At 52.1% G+C, this 27,715-nt stretch overlaps 1 protein-coding gene across 1 annotated transcript; it reads left to right on the top strand.

Annotated features, from left to right (window-relative positions):
- Positions 1–364: 364 nt before the first annotated feature.
- Positions 365–27,715, top strand: LOC132565961 (GTP-binding protein REM 1-like). Its single transcript, XM_060230575.1, has 4 exons — positions 365–713; positions 12,672–12,754; positions 20,199–20,409; positions 27,381–27,715. Exons 1-4 carry the CDS (start codon positions 377–379, stop codon positions 27,656–27,658), a joined length of 909 nt encoding a protein of 302 aa, XP_060086558.1. The 5' UTR covers positions 365–376; the 3' UTR covers positions 27,659–27,715.

Genomic DNA, 27,715 nt, shown 5'->3' with positions numbered 1-27,715 from the left:
AGGCCATTCCAGCAGCTGCAAGTGGAGGAGCGGGGAATCAAACCCGGTTCTCCCAGATAAGTTTGGGATGGAGACAGACGAATGACACAAAAGTGCCGTTCGTAGCTCTCAAGACCGTCTTTGGGAACCTCCCCAGAGCCCCGAGTTCTGCACGGGAGACCTAGAGACCCATCTTTCTGTCCTCCTGCCGTTAAGTGTGAAAAAAATAAAGTTGTTTATTGAATAGGTTCGGGGAGTGATTTATGCGTGTTTTCCTTGGGCCCGCGTCCAACTCAGACAAACAGAAGCCGAGTTTGAGCTTCTTTGCGGCACCCCCGGTGAGGCTGCGCCGTTGGGAGAACTGACTGATTTCCCTTTTGCCGTTTGCAGGCCGAAAATGACGCTCAATCTCCAGCGGGGGAGCAGGCCCTCTTCCCAGAGACGGGCCAGCACCCCTCTGCCTAACCTCTACCGGACCTGCCCAGGGGCTCCGAGCGCCCGGCCCGTCCAAGCCGAGCCCCGCCACCCGCAGCTGGGGCACTCCTCGTCCTGTGAGCCGAAAAGCTGCCTGCCCAAGACGCGGGAGAGCTGGTCGTCTGAATCCTCGGACTCCGACGGGTCTTGGGAATCCTTGTATCGCGTGGTCCTGTTGGGTGACCCAGGGGTGGGGAAGACCAGTTTGGTGAATCTCTTTGCTGGGGTCCAAGAGAAGGATCTGCCAGAACAACAGAAAGGTAAGAGTCTGATGGGGAGGGGGGGAGCGGAAAGCGTAGAACATAAGAGAAGCAATGTTGGATCAGGCCAATGGCTCATCCAGTCCAACGCTCTGTGTCACACAATGGCCAAAACAAAAACCAAGTGCCATCTAAAGGTCCACCAGTGGGGCTAGAAGCCCTCCTACTGTGTCCCTCCCAAGCACCAAGAATACAGAGCATCACTGCCCCAGACAGAGAGTTTCAGCAATATGCTGTGGCTAATAGCCACTGATGGACCTCTGCTCCAGATGTTGATCCGATCCCCTCTTGAAGCTGGCTATGCTTGTGGCCGCCACCACCTCCTGTGGCAGTGAATTCCACTTGTTAATCACCCTTGGGGTGAAGAAGGACTTCCTTTTATCCGTTCTAACCCGACTGCTCAGCAATTTCACGGAGTGGCCACGAGTTCTCGTATTGCGAGAAAGAGAGAAAAGTACTTCTTTCTCTGCCTTCTCTGTCCCACGCATAATCTTGTAAACCTCTCTCTGCCAGAACAACAGAGAGGTAAGAATCTGATGGGGAGGGGACAGCGTAGCTATAATCCTTGTGGAAACTGGGCTCTGCAGAACCTGAACTAAAACCTGGAATAGAGATTACTGTGGGATGGGCTCAGTAGATGTGAATGCTCAAACATGGCTGAGCATGGGGTTCGGGTTCTCCTTGTTTCTGTAGATTTCCTATTCTCTTCTTCAATTGCTATGAAGCGTGGCTTGCTTGCTTGAGCCAGCTATTTGTTCCGTGACCAGGACACTTGTTACTCACCAGAGTTAACAACGCAGCATTCCTGTTCAGAAGCAATGTAAAAAAAGGTGCACCAAAGAGCCAGTTTGATGTAGTGCAGCGGTCCCCAACCTTTTGACACCAGGGACGGGTTTTGTGGAAGACAGTTTTTCCCCAGACCGGACCGGAAGGGGGTGGGGGATGGGGTGATGGTTTCCGGATGATACAATTCTGCACTATTTCCATTAGTTTGGTGGTTAAGTGTACAGATTCTCATCTGGGAGAACAGAGTTTGATTCCCCACTCCTCCACTTGCACCTGCTGGAATGGCCTTGGGTCAGCCAGAGCTCTGACAGAGGTTGTCCTTGAAAGGGCAGCTGCTGGGAGAGCCCTCTCAGCCCCACCCACCTCACACGGTGTCTGTTGTGGGGGAGGAAGGGAAAGGAGATTGTGAGCCGCTCTGAGACTCTTCGGAGTGGAGGGCGGGATATAAATCCAATATCTTCATCTACCTCACAGGGTGTCTGTTGTGGGGGAGGAAGGGAAAGGAGATTGTGAGCCGCTCTGAGACTCTTCGGAGTGGAGGGCGGGATATAAATCCAATATCTTCATCTACCTCACAGGGTGTCTGTTGTGGGGGAGGAAGGGAAAGGAGATTGTGAGCCGCTCTGAGACTCTTCGGAGTGGAGGGCAGGATATAAATCCAATATCTTCATCTACCTCACAGGGTGTCTGTTGTGGGGGAGGAAGGGAAAGGAGAATGTGAGCCGCTCTGAGGCTCTTCGGAGTGGAGGGCGGGATATAAATCCAATATCTTCATCTACCTCACAGAGTGCCTGTTGTGGGGGAGGAAGGGAAAGGAGATTGTGAGCTGCTCCAAGACTCTTTGGAGTGGAGGGCGGGGAATCAGGTTTGATTCCCCACTCCTCCACTTGCAGCTGCTGGAATGGCCTTGGGTCAGTCATAGCTCTCGCAGAGTTGTCCTTGAAAGCGCAGCTTTGGGGGGAGCTCTCTCAGCCCCACCCACTTCACAGGGTGTCTGTCATGGGTGGAGAAGATATAGGAGATTGTAAGCCACTTTGATTCAGAGAGAAGCGCGAGGTATAAATCTGCAGTCTCCTTCTTCTGTGAGAGCCCTCTCAGCCCCACCCACCTCACAGGGCGTCTGTTGTGGGGGGAGAAGATATAGGAGATTGTAAGCCACTCTGATTCACAGAGAAGGGCGGGGTATAAATCTGCAGTCTCCTTCTTCTGTGAGAGCCCTCTCAGCTCCACCCACCTCACAGGGTGTCTGTTGTGGGGGGAGAAGATATAGGAGATTGTGAGCCGCTCTGAGTCTCTGATTCAGAGAGAAGGGCGGGGTATAAATCTGCAGTCTCCTTCTGTGAGTGCTCTCTCAGCCCCACCCACCTCACAGGGTGTCTGTCATGGGGGGAGAAGATATAGGAGATTGTAAGCCACTCTGATTCACAGAGAAGGGCGGGGTATAAATCTGCAGTCTCCTTCTTCTGTGAGAGCCCTCTCCAGCCCCACCCACCTCACAGGGTGTCTGTTGTGGGGGGAGAAGATATAGGAGATTGTGAGCCGCTCTGAGTCTCTGATTCAGAGAGAAGGGCGGGGTATAAATTTGCAGTCTTCTTACTTGCTTGAGCCAGCTATTTGTTCCGCGGGTGACCAGGACGCTTGTTACTCTGGTTCTCCCAGAATTAAAACTGCACCATCCCTGCTCAGAAGCATTGTAAAAAAAGGCACCCCCGCTTTACAGACTTTAAACTAGTTGGTAAGACTCCCCTTTGCCCCGGGGAACTGTAGTTCTGGAGAGGGCGTATAGTGTGGGGGTTTCTGTTGAAAAACCTCCAAAGGGTGACCAGAGCAGTGCTAGTCTCTTCGGCATTTCCTGTCTGCAGCAATGTCACTGCAAAGGGGGAAAACACTGAAGACTAAAATGGAATTAAGAAGACAACCGCAGATTTATACCCCGCCCTTCTCTCTGAATCAGAGACTCAGAGCGGCTCACAATCGCCTTTATCTTCTCCCCCCACAACAGACACCCTGTGAGGTGGGTGGGGCTGAGAGGGCTCTCCCAGAAGCTGCCCTTTCAAGGACAGAGAGCGGCCTACAATCTCCTTTCCCTTCCTCCCCCACAGCAGACACCCTGTGAGGTGGGTGGGGCTGAGAGGGCTGCCCTTTCAAGGACAACCTCTGCAGAGCTATGGTTGACCCAAGGCCATTCCAGCAGGTGCAATGGAAGGAGTGGGGAATCAAACCCGGTTCTCCCAGATAAGAGAGCTCGGCTGACCCAAGGCCATTCCAGCAGCTGCAAGTGGAGGAGTGGGGAATCAAACCCGGTTCTCCCAGATAAGAGAGCTCTGGCTGACCCAAGGCCATTCCAGCAGCTGCAAGTGCAGGAGTGGGGAATCAAACCCGGTTCTCCCAGATAAGAGAGCTCTGGCTGACCCACGGCCATTCCAGCAGCTGCAAGTGGAGGAGTGGGGAATCAAACCCGGTTCTCCCAGATAAGAGAGCTCGGCTGACCCAAGGCCATTCCAGCAGCTGCAAGTGGAGGAGTGAGGAATCAAACCCGGTTCTCCCAGATAAGAGAGCTCGGCTGACCCAAGGCCATTCCAGCAGCTGCAAGTGGAGGAGTGAGGAATCAAACCCGGTTCTCCCAGATAAGAGAGCTCTGGCTGACCCGTGGCCATTCCAGCAGGTGCGAGTAGAGGAGTGGGGAATCAAACCCGGTTCTCCCAGATAAGAGAGCTCTGGCTGACCCGAGGCCATGCCAGCAGGTGCAAGTGGAGGAGTGGGGAATCAAACCCGGTTCTCCCAGATAAGAGAGCTCTGGCTGACCCAAGGCTATCCCAGCAGGTGCAAGTGGAGGAGTGGGGAATCAAACCCGGTTCTCCCAGATAAGAGAGCTCTGGCTGACCCAAGGCTATCCCAGCAGGTGCAAGTGGAGGAGTGGGGAATCAAACCCGGTTCTCCCAGATAAGAGAGCTCTGGCTGACCCAAGGCCATTCCAGCAGCTGCAAGTGAAGGAGTGGGGAATCCAACCCGGTTCTCCCAGATAAGAGAGCTCTGGCTGACCCAAGGCCATCCCAGCAGCTGCAAGTGGAGGAGTGGGGAATCAAACCCGCTTCTCCCAGATAAGAGTCTGCAGACTTAACCACTACACCTAACTGGCTCTCCCTACCCTGGACAAGGAAAGGATAGTTATAGCAGAAATATTGATGATATTGGATTTCTATCCCATCCACTCTGAATCTCAGAGCAGCTCACAATCTCTTTTACCTTCCTCCCCCACAACAGACACCCTGTGAGGTGGGTGGGGCTGAGAGGGCTCTCGCAGCAGCTGCCCTTTCGAGGACAACCTCTGCCAGAGCTATGGCTGACCCAAGGCCACTGACACAGCTCTTTCTGCCCTCCGTCTCATGATCTACCTAAGTTCTCAAGACGGGTAGCGACTCTCCACTGTCTCAGGCTGAGGTCTTTCCCATCACTTCCTATTTGGTCCTTTTAACTGGAGATGCCGGGGATTGAACCTGGGACCTTCTGCATGCCAAGCAGAGGCTCCTTCCCTGAGCCATGGCTCCCCCTCCTGGCTGTCCAGGGTGTCAGGCTGAGGTCTTTCCCATCACCTCCTGCCTAGTCCTTTTAATGGGAGATGCTGGGGATTGAACCTGGGACCTTTTGCATGCCAAGCAGAGGCTCTTCCCCTGAGCCACAGCTCCTCCTCCTGGCTCTCCAGGGTCTCAGGCTGAGGTCTTTCCCATCACCTCCCGCCTGGTCCTTTTAACTGGAGATGCCGGGGATTGAACCTGGGACCTTCTGCATGCCAAGCAGAGGCTCTTCCCCTGAGCCACGGCTCCTCCTCCTGGCTCTCCAGGGTCTCCGGCTGAGGTCTTTCCCATCACCTCCCGCCTGGTCCTTTTAACTGGAGATGCCGGGGATTGAACCTGGGACCTTCTGCATGCCAAGCAGAGGCTCTTCCCCTGAGCCACGGCTCCTCCTCCTGGCTCTCCAAGGTCTCAGGCTGAGGTCTTTCCCATCACCTCCCACCTGGTCCTTTTAATTGGAGATGCCAGGGATTGAACCTGGGACCTTCTGCATGCCAAAGAGATGCTCTGCCCCTGAGCTGTGGCCCCTACCAAACAAAATGGGACCTGTCCAGTTTTTATAGTCTAGAATTGAAGGGTATAATGTTCACAGTCATAAAAGCATTTAGGACAGACCCTGATTCATTTGATTCTAACTTTTGCTAGAGTCGGGGGTCCCCCGAACGCCTTCTGGGCCACCTGATATAGAGCTCAAGTGGACCAATAGGGTTGCCAGCTCCAGATGTGGAAATATCTGGAGGTTTTGGGGGTGGAGCCTGAGATGGGCGGGGTTTGCAGTAGCTTGGTTTTTAAATAAATCTAAACACGTGTTACAGCTTTAACAACATAAAAGATATAGTTTATAACTTAGTTTATAAAGATGGATTCACAGGGATATTTATAGAATTCAGAAATACAAGTTTCTCATTTTCTATAAACAAACATAAGAACGTAAGAGAAGCCCTGTTGGATCAGGCCAGTGGCCCCTCCAGTCCAGCACTCTGTGTCACATAAGAACATAAGAGAAGCCCTGTTGGATCAGGCCAGTGGCCCCTCCAGTCCAACACTCTGTGTCACATAAGAACATAAGAGAAGCCCTGTTGGATCAGGCCAGTGGCCCCTCCAGTCCAACACTCTGTGTCACATAAGAACATAAGAGAAGCCCTGTTGGATCAGGCCAGTGGCCCCTCCAGTCCAACACTCTGTGTCACATAAGAACATAAGAGAAGCCATGTTGGATCAGGCCAGTGCCCCTCCAGTCCAACACTCTGTGTCACATAAGAACATAAGAGAAGCCATGTTGGATCAGGCCAGTGGCCCCTCCAGTCCAACACTCTGTGTCACATAAGAACATAAGAGAAGCCCTGTTGGATCAGGCCAGTGCCCCTCCAGTCCAACACTCTGTGTCACATAAGAACATAAGAGAAGCCATGTTGGATCAGGCCAGTGCCCCTCCAGTCCAACACTCTGTGTCACATAAGAACATAAGAGAAGCCCTGTTGGATCAGGCCAGTGGCCCCTCCAGTCCAGCACTCTGTGTCACATAAGAACATAAGAGAAGCCCTGTTGGATCAGGCCAGTGGCCCCTCCAGTCCAACACTCTGTGTCACATAAGAACATAAGAGAAGCCCTGTTGGATCAGGCCAGTGGCCCCTCCAGTCCAACACTCTGTGTCACATAAGAACATAAGAGAAGCCATGTTGGATCAGGCCAGTGGCCCCTCCAGTCCAACACTCTGTGTCACATAAGAACATAAGAGAAGCCCTGTTGGATCAGGCCAGTGGCCCCTCCAGTCCAACACTCTGTGTCACATAAGAACATAAGAGAAGCCCTGTTGGATCAGGCCAGTGGCCCCTCCAGTCCAACACTCTGTGTCACATAAGAACAGAAGAGAAGCCATGTTGGATCAGGCCAGTGGCCCCTCCAGTCCAACACTCTGTGTCACATAAGAACATAAGAGAAGCCATGTTGGATCAGGCCAATGGCCCCTCCAGTCCAATACTCTGTGTCACATAAGAACATAAGAGAAGCCCTGTTGGATCAGGCCAATGGTCCATCCAGTCCAACACTCTGTGTCACATAAGAACAGAAGAGAAGCCCTTTTGGATCAGGCCAGTGGCGCATCCAGTCCCACACTCTGTGTCACATAAGAACAGAAGAGAAGCCCTGTTGGATCAGGCCAGTGGCCCCTCCAGTCCAACACTCTGTGTCACATAAGAACAGAAGAGAAGCCCTGTTGGATCAGGCCAGTGGCCCCTCCAGTCCAGCACTCTGTGTCACATAAGAACAGAAGAGAAGCCCTGTTGGATCAGGCCAGTGGCCCCTCCAGTCCAACACTCTGTGTCACATAAGAACAGAAGAGAAGCCCTGTTGGATCAGGCCAGTGGCCCATCCAGTCCAGCACTCTGTGTCACATAAGAACAGAAGAGAAGCCCTGTTGGATCAGGCCAGTGGCCCCTCCAGTCCAACACTCTGTGTCACATAAGAACAGAAGAGAAGCCCTGTTGGATCAGGCCAGTGGCCCCTCCAGTCCAACACTCTGTGTCACATAAGAACAGAAGAGAAGCCCTGTTGGATCAGGCCAGTGGCCCCTCCAGTCCAACACTCTGTGTCACATAAGAACAGAAGAGAAGCCCTGTTGGATCAGGCCAGTGGCCCCTCCAGTCCAACACTCTGTGTCACATAAGAACAGAAGAGAAGCCCTTTTGGATCAGGCCAGTGGCGCATCCAGTCCCACACTCTGTGTCACATAAGAACAGAAGAGAAGCCCTGTTGGATCAGGCCAGTGGCCCCTCCAGTCCAACACTCTGTGTCACATAAGAACAGAAGAGAAGCCCTGTTGGATCAGGCCAGTGGCCCCTCCAGTCCAACACTCTGTGTCACATAAGAACAGAAGAGAAGCCCTGTTGGATCAGGCCAGTGGCCCCTCCAGTCCGACAGTCTGTGTCACATAAGAACAGAAGAGAAGCCCTGTTGGATCAGGCCAGTGGCCCCTCCAGTCCAACACTCTGTGTCACATAAGAACAGAAGAGAAGCCCTGTTGGATCAGGCCAGTGGCCCCTCCAGTCCAACACTCTGTGTCACATAAGAACATAAGAGAAGCCCTGTTGGATCAGGCCAGTGCCCCCTCCAGTCCAACACTGTGAGTCACGTAAGAACATAAGAGAAGCCCTGTTGGATCAGGCAGTGGCCCCTCCAGTCCAACACTCTGTGTCACATAAGAACATAAGACAAACCATGTTAGATCAGGCCAATGGCCCATCCAGTCCAACACTCTGTGTCACATAAGAACATCAGAGAAGCCCTGTTGGATCAGGCCAAAGACCCATCCAGTCCAACACTCTGTGTCACATAAGAACATAAGAGAAGCCATGTTGGATCAGGCCAGTGGCCCTCAGTCCAACACTCTGTGTCACATAAGAACATAAGAGAAGCCCTTTTGGATCAGGCCAGTGGCCCCTCCAGTCCAACACTCTGTGTCCACATAAGAACATAAGAGAAGCCCTGTTGGATCAGGCCAATGGCCCATCCAGTCCAACACTCTGTGTCACATAAGAACATAAGAGAAGCCCTGTTGGATCAGGCAGTGGCCCCTCCAGTCCAACACTCTGTGTCACATAAGAACATAAGAGAAGCCCTGTTGGATCAGGCCAATGGCCCATCCAGTCCAACACTCTGTGTCACATAAGAACAGAAGAGAAGCCCTGTTGGATCAGGCCAGTGGCCCCTCCAGTCCAACACTCTGTGTCACATAAGAAACATAAGACAAACCATGTTAGATCAGGCCAATGGCCCATCCAGTCCAACACTCTGTGTCACATAAGAACATCAGAGAAGCCCTGTTGGATCAGGCCAAAGACCCATCCAGTCCAACACTCTGTGTCACATAAGAACATAAGAGAAGCCATGTTGGATCAGGCCAGTGGCCCTCCAGTCCAACACTCTGTGTCACATAAGAACATAAGAGAAGCCCTTTTGGATCAGGCCAGTGGCCCCTCCAGTCCAACACTCTGTGTCACATAAGAACATAAGAGAAGCCCTGTTGGATCAGGCCAATGGCCCATCCAGTCCAAACACTCTGTGTCACATAAGAACATAAGAGAAGCCCTGTTGGATCAGGCCAGTGGCCCCTCCAGTCCAACACTCTGTGTCACATAAGAGAAGCCATGTTGGATCAGGCCAATGGCCCCTCCAGTCCAACACTCTGTGTCACATAAGAACATAAGAGAAGCCATGTTGGATCAGGCCAATGGCCCCTCCAGTCCAACACTCTGTGTCACATAAGAACATAAGAGAAGCCCTGTTGGATCAGGCCAGTGGCCCCTCCTGTCCAACACTCTGTGTCACATAAGAACATAAGAGAAGCCCTGTTGGATCAGGCCAGTGGCCCCTCCAGTCCAACAGTCTGTGTCACACAGTGGCCAAAATACCAGGCACCATCAGGAGGTCCATCAGTGGGCCAGGGACACTAGAAGCCCTCCCACTGTTGCCCCCCCCCCCCAGCACCAAGAATACAGAGCATCACTGCCCCAGACAGAGAGTCCCAACAATACACTGTGGCTAATAGCCACTGATGGACCTCTGCTCCATATTTTTATCCAATCCCCTCTTGAAGCTGTCTATGCTTGTAGCCGCCACCACCTCCTGTGGCTGTGAATTCCACATGTTAATCACCCTTTGGGGTGAACAAGTACTACCTTTTATCAGTTCTAAACCGACTGCTCAGCAATTTAATTGAACAGTAAAACTAGCACCATAATTGGATATAGATTTCAACTAGTGAAAAAGTTTGTGAATACCCTCAGTTAAAGAGAGAAAACTGCAAACTGCTTACACCCTGTGCTAATTTAACTAACTTATCTTAATTGTTGCCTGCAGGGGGGGAAAAAGTTGAAAATAGAAAAACACAAATTTTGCAGTTAACCAAAAGATGACATTATGCAAACAGCGACGGCCTTACTCTGTAACAGTAGAAGTAGCACCATAATTGGATATGGATTTCAACTTTAGTGCAAAAGTTGAACTGGTCTCTGTTATCATGCATCTAATAGCAAAATAGTTGTGGATAAAACTGATCCCATTTAAACGATAAAATGTATCTTTAATATCTGTGCGGCTCCGGTAGACATAGGAACGACACAGAAACCAAATGCCATAGGTTGTTTTACAGAAGAAAAACCCCTGACCCTTTAAACTGCATCTTTTGAGTGAATACAACTTTGTCTTTAAAAAGAATGTCACTCATTGCAAAAAAAAAGAAAACATTTCACAATAATTTCTTTCTATGCCTCCTCAGATGTGCAGTTTTTCTGTTGGAAAACTTAAAAAGTCAGGGGGCGAGAATGAAGAAGACATGTTCAGTCTAACAATATTAAGAACCTAAGAATAGATCTGCTGGATCAGACCAATAGTCCATCTCTTCAGCATAGAGGCCGAGGCCTTCATAAGAACATCAGAAGAGCCCTGCTGGATTAGACCAGTGAGGGTCCATCTAGTCCAGCTCCTGTCTCACACACTGGCCAACCAGTTCCTCTAGAGGGCCAACAACAGGGCAGAGAGGCCGAGGCCTTCCTAAGAACGTCAGAAGAGCCCTGTTGGGTCAGACCAGTGAAGGTCCATCTAGTCCAGCCTTCTGTCTCACACAGTGGCCAACCAGTTCCTGTGGAGGGCCAACAACAGGGCAGAAAGGCTGAGAAGAGCCCTAAGAATAGATCTGCTGTATCAGACCAATAGTCCATCTCTTCAGCATAGAGGCCAAGGCCTTCATAAGAACATCAGAAGAGCACTACTGGATCAGACCACTGAGGGTCCATCTAGTCCAGCCTTCTGTCTCACAAAGTGGCCAACCAGTTCCTCTGGAGGGCCAACAACAGGGCAGAGAGGCCGAGGCATTCACAAGAACATCAGAAGAGCCCTGCTGGATCAGACCACTGAGGGTCCATCTAGTCCAGCCTCCTGTCTCACGCAGTGGCCAACCAGTTCCTCTGGAGGGCCAACAACAGGGCAGAGAGGCCGAGGCCTTCACAAGAACATCAGAAGAGCCCTGCTGGATCAGACCACTGAGGGTCCATCTAGTCCAGCCTCCTGTCTCACACAGTGGCCAACCAGTTCCTCTGGAGGGCCAACAACAAGGCAGAGAGGCCGAGGCCTTCACAAGAACATCAGAAGAGCCCTGCTGGATCAGACCAGTGAGGGTCCATCTAGTCCAGCCTCCTGTCTCACACAGCGGCCAACCAGTTCCTCTGGAGGGCCAACAACAGGGCACAGAGGCTGAGGCCTTCCCCTGAGAAGAACATCAGAAGAGCCCTGCTGGATCAGACCAGTGACAGTCCATCTAGTCCAGCCTCCTTTCTCACACAGTGGCCAACCAGTTCTTCTGGAGGGCCAACAACAGGGCAGAGAGGCCGAGGCCTTCGTAAGAACATATGAAAAGCCCTGCTGGATTAGAGCAGTGAGGGTCCATCTAGTCCAGCCTCCTGTCTCATTCAGTGGCCAGTCAGTTCCTCTGGAGGACAAACGCAACAGGGCACAGAGGCTGAGGCCTTCCCCTCCTGGCTGTGGGATTCAGAGGTTCAGTGTCTCTGAATGTGGAGGTTCCCCTCAGTCTCTGTGGCTGGTAGCCACTGATAGTCTTCTCCTCCATGAATCTGTCTAATCCCTCTTTAGAGCTGTCTATTTTTATGGACAATAGTGATTGGGTGGACAACCCATTGTGCTGCAAAAGCAGTTAAGTGGCCACTTCCCCTGTTGTGGTGTCCTATTCCCCTATGCACTCCCCATTTTACACTATTCAATCATGCACCCCATAGGTTGCTCATGCATAGTCTGTGGGCGTGGAAGATTCCTCTGTGTGGAATCGTAGAATCATAGAGTTGGAAGGCACCCCCTAGTCCAACCCGCTGCACAATACAGGAAACTCACAAATACCTCCCCCTAAATTCACAGGATCTTCTTTACTGTCAGGTGGCCATCCAGCCTCTATTGAAAAACCTCCAAGGAAGGAGAGCCCACCACCTCCCGAGGAAGCCTGTTCCACTGAGGAACTGCTCTGACAGTCAGGAAGTTCTTCCTAATGTTGAGCCAGAAACTCTTTTAATTTAATTTCAACCCGATGGCTCTGGTCCTACCTTCTGGAGCCACAGAAAACAATTCCACACCATCCTCTAGAGGACAGCCCTTCAAGATGGTGATCCTATCACCTCTCAGCCGCCTCCTCTCCAGGTTAAACATCCCCAGCTCCTTCAACCTTTCTTCGTAGGACTTGGTCTCCATACCCCTCACCATCTTTGTCCCCCTCCTCTGGACCCGTTCCAGCTTGTTTATATCCTTCTTAAAATGTGGTGCCCAAAACTGAACACAAGACTCCAGGGGAGGTCTTACCAGAGCAGAGTAAAGCGATACCATCACTTCATGTGATCTGGACACTATTTCTGTTGATACAGCCCCAAATTGCATTTGCCTTTTTAGCCACCGCGTCACACTGTTGGCTCACGTTCAGCGTGCGGTCCACTAAATGCCTGCATTGAAATTATTTCTGGGCTGCAGAAGCTATATATGCCCTCTGGGCTCCCCTGCCTGCCCCGTTTCTTAGCTGACGTTGCCCCTTTCTCGTTTGTTGCAGAAGACACCTACGAGCGCACCCTCTCTGTGGACGGCGAGGAGACCACCCTGATGGTTATCGACACCTGGGAGACTGAGAAGCGGGTAGGTGGACTGGCGTGAGCTGTTGATAGAATCCTAGAATCACATAGTTGGAAGGGGCCATAAGAGGCCATCTAGTCTGACCGCCTGCTCAGCGCAGGATCAACCTAGAGCTCGGGTGTCAAACTCATTCGTTACGAGGGCCGGATCTGACATAAATGAGACCTTGTTGGGCCATGTGTGTCATAGAACGTAATGCCAGGTAGCAGAGATACAAACTTTATAAAGGACACAGACAAACACAAAGATTTTTTTAAAAGCTTAAAATAAAGCATGCTTAAAACTTTCGCACTCATTGGCCTTAAAGGCGCTTTCTTTGTATTTCTTCCGTGGGATCCAGGGAACTGGGCAAACGAAGCTGTGACTTTTTCCTTAATCTCCAGGGGACGGAAAGGGAGGAGCCTCAGCCAATAGAAGGGAGAGAGGCTTGCCTCAGTAGCTCTGCTGTGCCATTGAGAGAGCCTGGAAAAACAAGCTCTGCCTCCCCCCCCAGGGAGGAGCCTCAGCCAATGGATAAAATAGAGGCTTTGCTCTGTAGCTCCTGTGCAATTGAAGAAGACTGCAGATTTATACCCCGCCCTTCTCTCTGAATCAAAGACTCAGAGCGGCTTACAATCTCCTATATCTTCTTGAAAAGCAAGCTGAGATGCAGAAGGAAGCGAGAGAGAGGGAGAAGGAAGCACATGACAGGCAGTTGCTTGGGAGCCTGATAGCAGCCCTCTGGGGGCCTGATTTGCCCTGCTGCAAATTTTGTTAGTCTTCAGGGTGCCACTGGACGCTTGCTCTTCTCTGCTGCTGCAGAAAGACTTTTGTGGCGCCCCGTCTTGATCCATCTTCACGGGCCAGGTGGAGACTTCTGCTTGACTTCGTTCTGTTCAGGTTTTTTTTGTAGCAGGCGCTCCTTTGCATATTAGGCCACACCCTCCTGATGTAGCCAGTCCTCCTGGAGCTTACAGTAGGCCCTGTACGAAGAAGATCCCTGTAAGCTCTTGGAGGATTGGCTACATCGAGGGGGTGTGGCCTTATATGCAAATGAGCTCCTACCAAAAAAAAAACCCTGGTTCTGTTTTGGAACTCTGGTGGGTTCTACAGCCCTCGTCCAATTTCATTGTTTATTGAATGTTCCATCCCTCAATTGAATAGACCCCCTCTGTGCGATCCCACTTGAGTCCGAGCGAGAAAGGTGGATTAGCAGTAGTCTGTTTGAAAAGGATCTAGGGGTCATAGTGGACCATACACTGAACATGAGTCAACAGTGTGATGCGGTGGCTAAAAAGGCCAATGCAATGTGGGGCTGTATCAACAGAAGTCTAGTGTCCAAATCACGTGATGTGATGGTATTGCTTTACTCTGCTCTGGTAAGGCCTCCCCTGGAGTCTTGTGTTCAGTTTCGGGCACCACATTTTAAGAAGGATCTAGGCAAGCTGGAACGGGTCCAGAGGAGGGTGACGCAGATGGTGAGGGGTCTGGAGACCGAGTCTTATGAGGAAAGGTTGAAGGAGCTGGGGATGTTTAGCCAGGAGAGGAGGCGGCTGTGGTGATAGGATCACCATCTTCAAGGACTTGAAGGGCTGTTTTATAGAGGATGGTGTGGAATTGTTTTCTGTGGCCCCAGAGGGCAGGACCAGAACCAACAGGTTGAAATTAAATCAAAAGAGTTTCCGGCTCAACATTAGGAAGAACTTCCTGTCAGTCAGAGCGGTTCCTCAGTGGAACAGGCTTCCTCCTTGGGAGGTGGTGGGCTCTCCTTCCTTGGAAGTTTTTAGATGGCCATCTGGCAGCAATGAAGATCCTGTGAATTTAGAGGGAGGTATTTGTGAGTTTCCTGTATTGTGCAGCGGGTTGGACTAGATGACCCTGGAGGTTCCTTCCAACTCTGTGGTTCTGTGATTCTAAATGACATCAATAAAGTAAATCAGTAAAAAAAAAAATACATCCCCACAGTCTCAGCACCCAAACGCTCATCTGCTGCACAAGAGTCACAGTATGGGTCTACCCTACAAGGTTGTTGTATGGACTAGGGGTGGAATTCTAGCAGGAGCACCTTTGCATATTAGGCCACACCCCCATGATGTAGCCAATCCTCCAAGAACTTACAAGGCTCTTTTTTGAAAGCTACATCAGGGGTGTGTGACCTAATATGCAAAGGAGCTCCTGCTAGAATTCCACTCCTGCCTGTAAGATCTTGGAGGACTGGCTACATCATGGGGGTGTGGCCTAATATGAAGAAGAAGATAATATTGGATTTATATCCCGCCCTCCACTCCGAAGAGTCTCAGAGCGGCTCACAATCTCCTTTCCCTTCCTCCCCCACAACAGACACCCTGTGAGGTAGATGAAGATATTGGATTTATATCCCGCCCTCCACTCCGAAGAGTCTCAGAGCGGCTCACAATCTCCTTTACCTTCCTCCCCCACAACAGACACCCTGTGAGGTAGATGAAGATATTGGATTTATATCCCGCCCTCCACTCCGAAGAGTCTCAGAGCGGCTCACAATCTCCTTTCCCTTCCTCCCCTACAACAGACACCCTGTGAGGTAGGTGAAGATACTGGATTTATATCCCGCCCTCCACTCCGAAGAGTCTCAGAGCGGCTCACAATCTCCTTTCCCTTCCTCCCCCACAACAGACACCCTGTGAGGTAGATGAAGATATTGGATTTATATCCCGCCCTCCACTTCGAAGAGTCTCAGAGCGGCTCACAATCTCCTTTACCTTCCTCCCCCACAACAGACACCCTGTGAGGTAGATGAAGATATTGGATTTATATCCCGCCCTCCACTCCGAAGAGTCTCAGAGCGGCTCACAATCTCCTTTCCCTTCCTCCCCCACAACAGACACCCTGTGAGGTAGATGAAGATATTGGATTTATATCCCGCCCTCCACTCCGAAGAGTCTCAGAGCGGCTCACAATCTCCTTTACCTTCCTCCCCCACAACAGACACCCTGTGAGGTGGGTGGGGCTGGAGAGGGCTCTCACAGCAGCTGCCCTTTCAAGGACAACCTCTGCCAGAGCTATGGCTGGCCCAAGGCCATGCTAGCAGGCGCAAGTGGAGGAGTGGGGAATCAAACCCGGTTCTCCCAGATAAGAGTCCGCACACTTAACCACTGCACCAAACTGGCAAAGGAGCTCCTGCTAGAATTCCACCCCTGCTTGCGATTCTCCTGGAGGCAACCGGCTGGCAACCGTCGGTACAGCCAAAGCTGAGTTAGACAGCCTGTTGGTCTCTTCCAACGTCACAACGGGTGTGCTGTTGCAGGCTGACATTCTGGCGTGTGTTTTTTTTGAGCGGTCACCATTGATCTGTTCGAAGTTGTCAGGCTGCCTCCAACTCGAAACGCTTTGGCTGGATAGCGATCAATTAAAAGCAAATGCAAAACATTCCATTGGGTCGAGAACTGGAGCAGCAAAGGGGCACATCCCGGGAAGCTGGGAAGGCTTTTTTTGGTGTGGTGGTTAAGAGAGCCAGTTTGGTGTCGTGGTGAAGTGCGCGGACTCTTATCTGGGAGAATCGGGTTTGATTTCCCCACTCCTCCACTTGCAGTTGCTGGCATGGCCTTGGGTCAGCCAGAGCTCTGGCAGAGGTTGTCCTTGAAAGGGCAGCTGCTGTGAGAGCCCTCTCAGCCCCAACCACCTCACAGGGTGTCTGTGGTGTGTGGGGGGGAAGGCTGACCCAAGGCCATTCCAGCAGTAACAGTCCGCACACTTAACCACTGCACCAAACGGGTTTACTAAATCCACTGCCGCAGGAGGTGGTGGCAGCTACAAGCATAAACAGTTTCAAGGACAGAAATAATGGAGCAAAGGTCCATCAGTGACTCTTAGCCACAATTCAGATGGAACACTGGAGCAGCGATGTGCTATATTCTTGGTCCTTGGGGGGCAACAGTTGGAGCGCTTTTGGAATTCTGGCCCAACTGGTAGGCCTCGTGATGGCACCTTGGTTTTGGCCAGCGTGACACAGAATACTGGACTAGGTGGGACATTGGCCTGATCCAGCGTGACTTATCATGTGTTCTTATGTCTGGGGCAGTGATGCTCTGCATTCTTGGTGCTTGGGGGTCAACAGGGGGAGGGTTTTTGACCCTGCAGTTGGATCTCATGGTGGCAGCTGGGTATGGGCCACTGTGTGACACAGAGTGTTGGACTGGATGGGCCACTGGCCTGATCCAACAGGGCTTCTCTTATGTTCTTATGTGACACAGAGTGTTGGACTGGATGGGCCACTGGTCTGATCCAACATGGCTTCTCTTATGTTCTTCTGTGACACAGAGTGTTGGACTGGATGGGCCACTGGCCTGATCCAACATGGCTCCTCTTATGTTCTTATGTGACTCGGAGTGTTGGGCTGGAGGGGTCATTGGCCTGATCCGACTTAGCTTCTCTTATGTTCTTATGTGACACAGAGTGTTGGACTGGATGGGCCATTGGCCTGATCCAACAGGGCTTCTCTTATGTTCTTATGTGACACAGAGTGTTGGACTGGAGGGGCCATTGGCCTGATCCAACAGGGCTTCTCTTATGTTCTTATGTGACACAGAGTGTTGCGCTGGAGGGGCCATTGGCCTGATCCAACAGGGCTTCTCTTATGTTCTTATGTGACACAGAGTGTTGGGCTGGATGGGCCATTGGCCTGATCCAACATGGCTTCTGTTATGTTCTTATGTGACACAGAGTGTTGGACTGGATGGGCCGCTGGCCTGATCCAACAGGGCTTCTCTTATGTTCTTATGTGACACAGAGTGTTGGACTGGATGCGCCATTGGCCTGATCCAACAGGGCTTCATTTATGTCCATTCCAAACCCAGCTCTCCTAGATAAGAGCCTGTGCACTTCACCGCTAACGCCACACTGGCTCTCCATTGTCTCTATTCGGCTAGAATTCAGAAGAGATTTGGGAGTCCAGCCTTGGCTTGACTTTAAACCCGCTCTCTCCAACTCCCCTTGGGGAAGGATGAGTTGGTTCTAGCTCTGTACGTCCACGCAGTGACTATTACAACCCTTCCCCTCTTCCCAGTTCTTTCCTGGGTCTTCCTGGTGCGGAACGAATTGAGTGGGATTCGTGCTGCAGCAAGCAGCCCAGCTGCACTGTTTGGAGAAGAAATCCCCGGGCGGTTATTTGTCCCTGACGGATCAACGGGGAGACTGTGTCAAACGCAGCCCAAAGGCAAAAGCTTTTTAATCTGCAGACGGTCAATTCCCATGTACGTAATGGCAATAGAACTTCACAGCCAGAGTCTGGTGGGTCAAAGCGGATCAGAGATGATTCAAAGCCGGACAGGAACCCCTCACCCTCTCCTCTCACCTGATCACCTCCCCTGCCACAGCCATTGGTGGAGAGGCTGTGTCATAGAATCAGAGTTGGAAGGGACCTCCAGGGTCATCTAGTCTAACCCCCTGCACAACACAGGAAACTCACAAAGACCTCCCCCTAAATTCACAGGATCTTCTTCATTGCTGTCAGATGGCCATCCAGCCTCTGTTTAATTCCCCCCAAGGAAGGAGAGCCTACCACCTCCCGAGAAAGTCTGTTCCACTGAGGAAGTGCTCTAACAGTCAGGAAGTTCTTCCTCATGTTGAGTCGGAAACTCTTGATTTAATTTCAGCCCATTAGTTCTGGCCCTACCTTCTGGGGCCACAGAAAACAATTCCACCCCCTCCTCTATAGGACAGCCCTTCAAGGGCTTGAAGATGGTGATCCTATCACCTCTCATCTGCCTCCTCTCCACGCTAAACATCCCCAGCTCCTTCAACCTTTCCTCGTAGGACTTGATCTCCAGACCTCTCACCATCTTCGTCGCCCTCCTCTGGACCCCTTCCAGCTTGTCATAGAATCAGAGTTGGAAGGGACCTCCAGGGTCATCTAGTCCAATCCCCTGCACAATGCAGGAAACTCACAAACACCTCCCCCTAAATTCACAGGATCCTCATTGCTGTCAGATGGCCATCCAGTCTCTGTTGAAAACCCCCCAAGGAAGGAGAGCCCACCACCTCCCAAGGAGGAAGCCTGTTCCACTGAGGAACCGCTCTAACGGTCAGAAAGTTCTTCCTAATGTTGTGCTGGAAACTCTTTTGATTTAATTTCAACCCATTGGTTCTTTTCCTACCTTCTGGGGCCAAAGAAAACAATTCCATGCCATCCGTTATAGGACGGCCCTTCAAGTGCTTGAAGATGGTGATCCTATCACCTCTCAGCCGCCTCTTCTCCAGGCTAAACATCCCCACTTCCTTCAACCTTTCGTCATAGGACTTGGTCTCCAGGCCGCTCACCATCTTCATCGCCCTCCTCCGGACCCCTTCCAGCTTGTCTAGATCCTTCTTAAAATGTGGTGCCCAAAACTGAACACAAGTCTCCAGGTGAGGTCTTACCAGAGCAGAGGAAAGCGATATCATCACATCACGTGATCTGGACACTAGACTTCTGTTGATACAGCCCCAAATTGCATTGGCCTTTTTAGCCACCGCATCACACTATTGTCTCATGTTCAGCATATGATCCACTAAGACCCCGAGATCCTTTTCACACAGACTACTGCTAAGACAAGTTTCCCCCATCCTATAACCATGCATTGGATTTTTCCTACCTAAATGCAGAACTTTACATTTATCCCTGTTAAAGTGCTTGCCTGTCAAGTGTACATCAGACAGGCGTTGGGAAAGGGCTGCGGCTCAGTGGCAGAGCATCTGCTTGGCTTGCAGAAGGTCCCAGGTTCAATCCCCGATATCTCCAGCTATAAGAACCCCAGCAGGAGGTGAAGTGAAATACCTTTGCCTGAGACCCTGGAGAGTTGCTGCCAGTCTGAGTAGACAATACCGACCTTGATGGACCCATGGGTCTCATTCACTAGAAGGCAGCTTCATAAAACATCAGAAGAGCCCTGCTGGATCAGACCAGTTAGGGTCCATCGAGTCCAGCCTCCTGTCTCACACAGGGGCCAACCAGTTCCTCTGGAGGGCCAACAACAGGGCTCTTCTGATGTTCTTATGAAGGCCTCGGCCTCTCTGCCCTGTTTTTGGCCTTCCAGAGGAACTGGTTGGTCACTGTGTGAGACAGGAGGCTAAACTAGATGGACCCTCACTGGTCTGATCCAGCAGGGCTCTTCTGATGTTCTTATGAAGGCCTCGGCCTCTCTGCCCTGTTGTTGGCCCTCCAGAGGAACTGGTTGGCCACTATGTGAGACAGGAGGCTGGACTAGATGGACCCTCACTGGTCTGATCCAGCAGGGCTCATCTGATGTTCTTATGAAGGCCTCAGCCTCTCTACCCTGTTGTTGGCCCTCCAGAGGAACTGGTTGGCCAATGTGTGAGACAGGAGGCTGAACTAGATTGACCCTCCCTGGTCAGATCCAGCAGGGCTCTTCTTGTGTCCTCAGTGCTTACTCCAGGGCACCAGCATTCTTTTTTGTCTTGGTCGAGCTAAAGTTGCTCTTCCTCCTCCTTGCAGCTGCCAGAGGAAGAGAACTGGTTCCACAATTACTGCATGCAGGTGGGCAACGCCTACGTCATCGTCTACTCCATCACCGACCGGGGGAGCTTCGAGAGCGCCTCAGAGCTGCGGATCCAGCTGCGCCGAACGAGGCAAGCGGAGAACATCCCCATCATCTTGGTGGGGAACAAGACAGACCTGGTGCGATGCCGAGAGGTGTCTGTGGAAGGTGGGTCCGTAGGGGGATGGGAGTGGCTGGTCCTCAGAGGGATGCCCCCAGGCTAGCTTTTCCATGCAGGGAGACTAGTGTTGTCGCTTGGCCTGCTGCATATATATTGAGTTGCAACTGACTTATGGTGACCCCAGCAGAGGCTTTCAAAGCATGTGAGAAGCACAAGTGGTTGGCCATTGCCTTCCTCTGTAGAGTCCTCCTTGGTGGTCTCCCGTCCAAGTACTGACCCTCCTTAGATTCAGAGCAAGCGAGAAGCAGAGGTGGTTGGCCGTTGCCTTCCTCTGTAGAGTCCTCCGTGGTGGTCTCCCATCCAAGTACTGACCCTCCTTAGATTCAGAGCAAGCGAGAAGCAGAGGTGGTTGGCCATTGCCTTCTTCTGCAGAGTCCTCCTTGGTGGTCTCCCGTCCAAGTACTGACCCTCCTTAGATTCAGAGCAAGCGAGAGGCAGAGGTGGTTGGCCATTGCCTTCCTCTGCAGAGTCTTCCTTGGTGGTCTCCCGTCCAAGTACTGACCCTCCTTAGATTCAGAGCAAGCGAGAGGCAGAGGTGGTTGGCCATTGCCTTCCTCTGCAGAGTCTTCCTTGGTGGTCTCCCGTCCAAGTACTGACCCTCCTTAGATTCAGAGCAAGAGAAAAGCAGAGGTGGTTGGCCATTGTCTTCCTCTGCAGAGTCTTCCTTGGTGGTCTCCCGTCCAAGTACTGACCCTCCTTAGATTCAGAGCAAGCGAGAGGCAGAGGTGGTTGGCCATTGTCTTCCTCTGCAGAGTCTTCCTTGGTGGTCTCCCGTCCAAGTACTGACCCTCCTTAGCTTTAGAGCAAGCGAGAAGCAGAGGTGGTTGGCCATTGTCTTCCTCTGCAGAGTCCTCCTTGGTGGTCTCCCGTCCAAGTACTGACCCTCCTTAGATTCAGAGCAAGAGAAAAGCAGAGGTGGTTGACCATTGTCTTCCTCTGCAGAGTCCTCCTTGGTGGTCTCCCGTCCAAGTACTGACCCTCCTTAGATTCAGAGCAAGTGAGAAGCAGAGGTGGTTGGCCATTGCCTTCCTCTGCAGAGTCTTCCTTGGTGGTCTCCCGTCCAAGTACTGACCCTCCTTAGATTCAGAGCAAGCGAGAAGCAGAGGTGGTTGGCCATTGCCTTCCTCTGCAGAGTCTTCCTTGGTGGTCTCCCGTCCAAGTACTGACCCTCCTTAGCTTCAGAGCAAGCGAGAAGCAGAGGTGGTTGGCCATTGCCTTCCTCTGTAGAGTCCTCCATGGTGGTCTCCCGTCCAAGTACTGACCCTCCTTAGATTCAGAGCAAGCGAGAAGCAGAGGTGGTTGGCCGTTGCCTTCCTCTGCAGAGTCCTCTTTGGTGGTCTCCCGTTCAAGTACTGACCCTCCTTAGATTCAGAGCAAGCGAGAAGCAGAGGTGGTTGGCCATTGCCTTCCTCTGTAGAGTCCTCCATGGTGGTCTCCCGTCCAAGTACTGACCCTCCTTAGCTTCAGAGCAAGCGAGAAGCAGAGGTGGTTGGCCATTGCCTTCCTCTGCAGAGTCCTCCTTGGTGGTCTCCCGTCCAAGTACTGACCCTCCTTAGCTTCAGAGCAAGCGAGAAGCAGAGGTGGTTGGCCATTGCCTTCCTCTGCAGAGTCCTCCTTGGTGGTCTCCCGTCCAAGTACTGACCCTCCTTAGCTTCAGAGCAAGCGAGAAGCAGAGGTGGTTGGCCATTGCCTTCCTCTGCAGAGTCCTCCTTGGTGGTCTCCCGTCCAAGTACTGACCCTCCTTAGCTTCAGAGCAAGCGAGAAGCAGAGGTGGTTGGCCATTGCCTTCCTCTGCAGAGTCCTCCTTGGTGGTCTCCCGTCCAAGTACTGACCCTCCTTAGCTTCAGAGCAAGCGAGAAGCAGAGGTGGTTGGCCATTGCCTTCCTCTGCAGAGTCCTCCGTGGTGGTCTCCCGTTCAAGTACTGACCCTCCTTAGCTTCAGAGCAAGCGAGAAGCAGAGGTGGTTGGCCGTTGCCTTCCTCTGCAGAGTCCTCCTTGGTGGTCTCCCGTCCAAGTACTGACCCTCCTTAGCTTCAGAGCAAGCGAGAAGCAGAGGTGGTTGGCCATTGCCTTCCTCTGCAGAGTCCTCCTTGGTGGTCTCCCGTCCAAGTACTGACCCTCCTTAGCTTCAGAGCAAGCGAGAAGCAGAGGTGGTTGGCCATTGCCTTCCTCTGCAGAGTCCTCCTTGGTGGTCTCCCGTCCAAGTACTGACCCTCCTTAGCTTCAGAGCAAGCGAGAAGCAGAGGTGGTTGGCCATTGCCTTCCTCTGCAGAGTCCTCCGTGGTGGTCTCCCGTTCAAGTACTGACCCTCCTTAGCTTCAGAGCAAGCGAGAAGCAGAGGTGGTTGGCCATTGCCTTCCTCTGCAGAGTCCTCCTTGGTGGTCTCCCGTCCAAGTACTGACCCTCCTTAGCTTCAGAGCAAGCGAGAAGCAGAGGTGGTTGGCCATTGCCTTCCTCTGCAGAGTCCTCCTTGGTGGTCTCCCGTCCAAGTACTGACCCTCCTTAGCTTCAGAGCAAGCGAGAAGCAGAGGTGGTTGACCATTGTCTTCCTCTGCAGAGTCTTCCTTGGTGGTCTCCCGTCCAAGTACTGACCCTCCTTAGCTTCAGAGCAAGCGAGAAGCAGAGGTGGTTGGCCATTGCCTTCCTCTGTAGAGTCCTCCTTGGTGGTCTCCCATCCAAGTACTGACCCTCCTTAGCTTCAGAGCAAGCGAGAAGCAGAGGTGGTTGGCCATTGCCTTCCTCTGCAGAGTCCTCCTTGGTGGTCTCCCGTCCAAGTACTGACCCTCCTTAGCTTCAGAGCAAGCGAGAAGCAGAGGTGGTTGGCCGCTGCCTTCCTCTGCAGAGTTTTCCTTGGTGGTCTCCCGTCTCAAGTACTGACCCTGCTTACCTTCAGAGCAAGCGAGAAGCAGAGGTGGTTGGCCGTTGCCTTCCTCTGCAGAGTCCTCCTTGGTGGTCTCCCGTCCAAGTACTGACCCTCCTTAGCTTCAGAGCAAGCGAGAAGCAGAGGTGGTTGGCCGTTGCCTTCCTCTGCAGAGTTTTCCTTGGTGGTCTCCCGTCTCAAGTACTGACCCTGCTTACCTTCAGAGCAAGCGAGAAGCAGAGGTGGTTGGCCGTTGCCTTCCTCTGCAGAGTCCTCCTTGGTGGTCTCCCGTCCAAGTACTGACCCTCCTTAGCTTCAGAGCAAGCGAGAAGCAGAGGTGGTTGGCCGTTGCCTTCCTCTGCAGAGTTTTCCTTGGTGGTCTCCCGTCTCAAGTACTGACCCTGCTTACCTTCAGAGCAAGCGAGAAGCAGAGGTGGTTGGCCGTTGCCTTCCTCTGCAGAGTCCTCCTTGGTGGTCTCCCGTCCAAGTACTGACCCTCCTTAGATTCAGAGCAAGCGAGAAGCAGAGGTGGTTGGCCGTTGCCTTCCTCTGCAGAGTTTTCCTTGGTGGTCTCCCGTCTCAAGTACTGACCCTGCTTACCTTCAGAGCAAGCGAGAAGCAGAGGTGGTTGGCCGTTGCCTTCCTCTGCAGAGTCCTCCTTGGTGGTTTCCCGGCCAAGTACTGACCCTCCTTAGATTCAGAGCAAGCGAGAAGCAGAGGTGGTTGGCCGTTGCCTTCCTCTGCAGAGTTTTCCTTGGTATTCTCCCGTCTGAAGTACTGACCCTGCTTACCTTCAGAGCAAGCGAGAAGCAGAGGTGGTTGGCCGTTGCCTTCCTCTGCAGAGTTTTCCTTGGTGGTCTCCCGTCTGAAGTACTGACCCTGCTTACCTTCAGAGCAAGCGAGAAGCAGAGGTGGTTGGCCGTTGCCTTCCTCTTCAGAGTCCTCCTTGGTGGTCTCCCGTCCAAGTACTGACCCTCCTTAGATTCAGAGCAAGAGAAAGCTGTAGTCTGCAGATGAACTGGGGATCCCCAGGTCCCACCTGGAAGCCGGCATCCCTGATTTGTCGCTGGAAGACTGAAGAGGAGCCAGTCTTCAAACACAATGGTTACTTACTGTTCTCATTTTGGGCAGGAGCTCACAGGAGCAGAAATCTGAAACGTCTAAATGTTATGGTGCTCTTTCTTTCTTACTCCGCCCTACCCCCCTCCAAAGCTTGCTCCTGGGCTCCATTGTTCAAACCCCCTGTGAGAATCCAGGTGAACTCTTTAGATGTGACAAACTTTCTAATATTTCCCCGCAGAAAAAATGGGGAAATAACCAAACCATATAAAGCAGAAATCTTCCTCATGCCGCTGTGACCACCTTGGAGAAAGTCATTTAAAAAGTATGGGCAGTGTTCCCTCTAAGCTGAGTTAGCGTGAGCTAGCTCACAGATTTTTAGCCTCCAGCTCACACATTTTTGCCTTCGCTCAGGAGGGATGACCCCAGAGCACACTAATTTATGCAGCCGCTCACCACTTCCATGCCAGGAGCTCACAAATAGAATTTGTGCTGACAAGACTCTGCAGTTTAGAGGGAACGTTGCTCTGGACCAGGGGTGGCCAAACTGGCTCGAGAGCCACATGTGGCTCCTTCACACATATTGTGTGGCTCTCAAAGCCCCCACCGCCCCATCAGCTGGGTGGGAGAAGGCATTTGTCTCTTTAAATCACTTCTCCAAGCCAAGCCAGCCAGCAGCTTGGAGAATGCATTTAAAGCTAAAGTGGCTTTCTTTCTGTCTCCTCTTCCGTCTCCTGATCTATTTTCTTTCTTTCTTTCTTTCTTTCCTTCCTTCCTTCCTTCCTTCCTTCCTTCCTTCCTTCCTTCCTTCCTTCCTTCCTTCCTTCCTTCCTTCCTTCCTTCCTTCCTTCCTTCCTTCCTTCCGACTTTCAAACATCTGACGTTCTTGTTTTGAGGCTCTTTTACATTTTATAGTTATTCTATGTGGCTCCTACATTAAGCAAATTTGGCCACTCCTGACTGGACCTTGCAAGCTAGCTCACAGATTTTTAGCCTCCCAGCTCACACGTTTTTGTCTTAGCTCAGGAAAAATGGCCCCAGAGCACACCGATTGGTGCAGGAGCTCACCACTTGAATGCCGGGAGGTCACCAAATAAAATTTTCTCTCACAAGACTCTGCAGCTTAGAGGGAACACTGGATGGGAGTCAGGTTTCCTTACGACAATTCTCATTCAACGAAGCAGGCGTCGAGTGGCACCTTTAAGACCAGCCAAGTTTTATTTTGAACGTAAGCTATCATGTGCTAAAAGCTCACTTCTTCGGGTGAGGAAATAGGGTACCGTGGGCTGAAATGCACGCATGTTTGTTGATTAAGAGGGCAAACTGATGCAGAGTTGGGATCACATCTCAGCCCACTGTACCCTTGTCTGAAAAAGTGTGCTTTTAGCACACGAAAGCTTACGTTCGGTCTAAAACTTGGTTGGTCCTAAAGGTGAAACTTGACTCATGCTTTGTTCAGCTGCTTCAGTTGAGAGCCAGTTTGGTGTAGTGGTGAAGTGTGTGGACTCTTATCTGGGAGAACCGGGTTTGATTCCCCACTCCTCCACTTGCACCTGCTGGAATGGCCTTGGGTCAGCCAGAGCTCTGGCAGAGGTTGTCCTTGAAAGGGTAGCTTCTGTCAGAGCTCTCTCAGCTCCACCCACCTCACAGAGGGTCTGTTGTGGGGAGAGAAGATATAGGAGATTGTAAGCCGCTCTGAGTCTCTGATTCAGAGAGAAGGGTGGGGTATAATTCTACTGTCTTCTTGAGAGCCAGTTTGGTGTAGTGGTTAACTGTGCGGACTCTTATCTGGGAGAACCGGGTTTGATTCCCCACTCCTCCACTTGCAGCTGCTGGAATGGCCTTGGGTCAGCCATAGCTCTCTTATCTGGGGGAACCGGGTTTGATTCCCCACTCCTCCACTTGCAGCTGCTGGAATGGCCTTGGGTCAGCCAGAGCTCTCCTATCTGGGAGAACGGAGTGTGATTCCCCACTCCTCCGCTTGCAGCTGCTGGAATGGCCTTGGGTCAGCCATAGCTCTCTTATCTGGGGGAACCGGGTTTGATCCCCCACTCCTCCAGTTGCACCTGCTGGAATGGCCTTGGGTCAGCCATAGCTCTCTTATCTGGGAGAACGGAGTTTGATTCCCCACTCCTCCGCTTGCAGTTGCTGGAATGGCCTTAGGTCAGCCATAGCTCTTATCTGGGAGAACCAGGTTTGATTCCCCACTCCTCCACTTACACCTGCTGGAATGGCCTTGGGTCAGCTATAGCCCTGGCAGAGGTTGTCCTTGAAAGGGCAGCTGTTGTGAGAGCCCTCTCCAGCCCCATCCACCTCACAGGGTGTCTATTGTGAGGGAAGAAGAGAAAGGAGATTGTGAGCCACTCTGAGACTCTTCTGAGTGGACAGCGGGATATAAATCCAATATCTTCATCTACCTCATAGGGTGTCTGTTGTGGCGGAGGAAGGTAAAGAAGATATTGGATTTATATCCCGCCCTCCACTCCGAAGAGTCTCAGAGTGGCTCACAATCTCCTTTACCTTCCTCCCCCACAACAAACACCCTGTGAGATGGGTGGGGCTGGAGAGGGCTCTCACAGCAGCTGCCCTTTCAAGGACAACCTCTGCCAGAGCTATGGCTGACTCAAGGCCATGCCAGCAGGTGCAAGTGGAGGAGTGGGGAATCAAACCCAGTTCTCCCAGATAACAGTCCGCACACTTAACCACTACACCAAACTGGCTCTCCACACCAAACTGGCTCTAAAGGAGATAGTGAGCCGCTCTGAGAATCTTCGGAGTGGAGGGCGGGATATGAATCCAATATCTCCCTCATCTTCTTCTTCTTCAGACCAACACGGCTGCCCACTTGGATAATTCTAAATTCAAGAAGCATTTTAAGGGAGATGCTGAGCTGATATAATTGAGTGCACCTTCCGGTCAAGCCAGGGGTGCGCGGCAAATGCAAACGAGGCGTGCCAGTGAGCTCCGGCACCTCTTTTTCTATGAAACGACCTCTGTGCGCAGGGCAGGGCTGACCGGTGGGGCTTTCTCTCTCGGCAGAGGGCCGGGCCTGCGCCGTGGTCTTCGACTGCAAGTTCATCGAGACGTCGGCCGCCCTGCAGCACAACGTGACGGAGCTCTTCGAGGGGGTGGTGCGGCAGATCCGCCTGCGTCGGGACAGCAAGGAAGCGAACGCCAGGCGCATGTCGCTCTACAAGCGCAAGGAGAGCCTCACCAAGAAGGTGCGACGCTTCCTTGACCGGCTGGTGGCTCGCAACAACAAGAAGGTGGCGCTGAGGGTCCGCTCCAAGTCCTGCCACGACCTCTCCGTCCTCTGAGCGGTGGACCAACGGCACTCCTCCCGCCTCCCTGGGGCGGGGCCCTGCCTCGTTTTC

This window comes from Heteronotia binoei, chromosome 2, assembly GCF_032191835.1.
Source record: "Heteronotia binoei isolate CCM8104 ecotype False Entrance Well chromosome 2, APGP_CSIRO_Hbin_v1, whole genome shotgun sequence".
Taxonomy (NCBI): domain Eukaryota; kingdom Metazoa; phylum Chordata; class Lepidosauria; order Squamata; family Gekkonidae; genus Heteronotia; species Heteronotia binoei.
The sequence above is the reverse complement of the archived record's forward strand: the minus strand, read 5'-3'. Positions and strand labels throughout refer to the sequence as shown.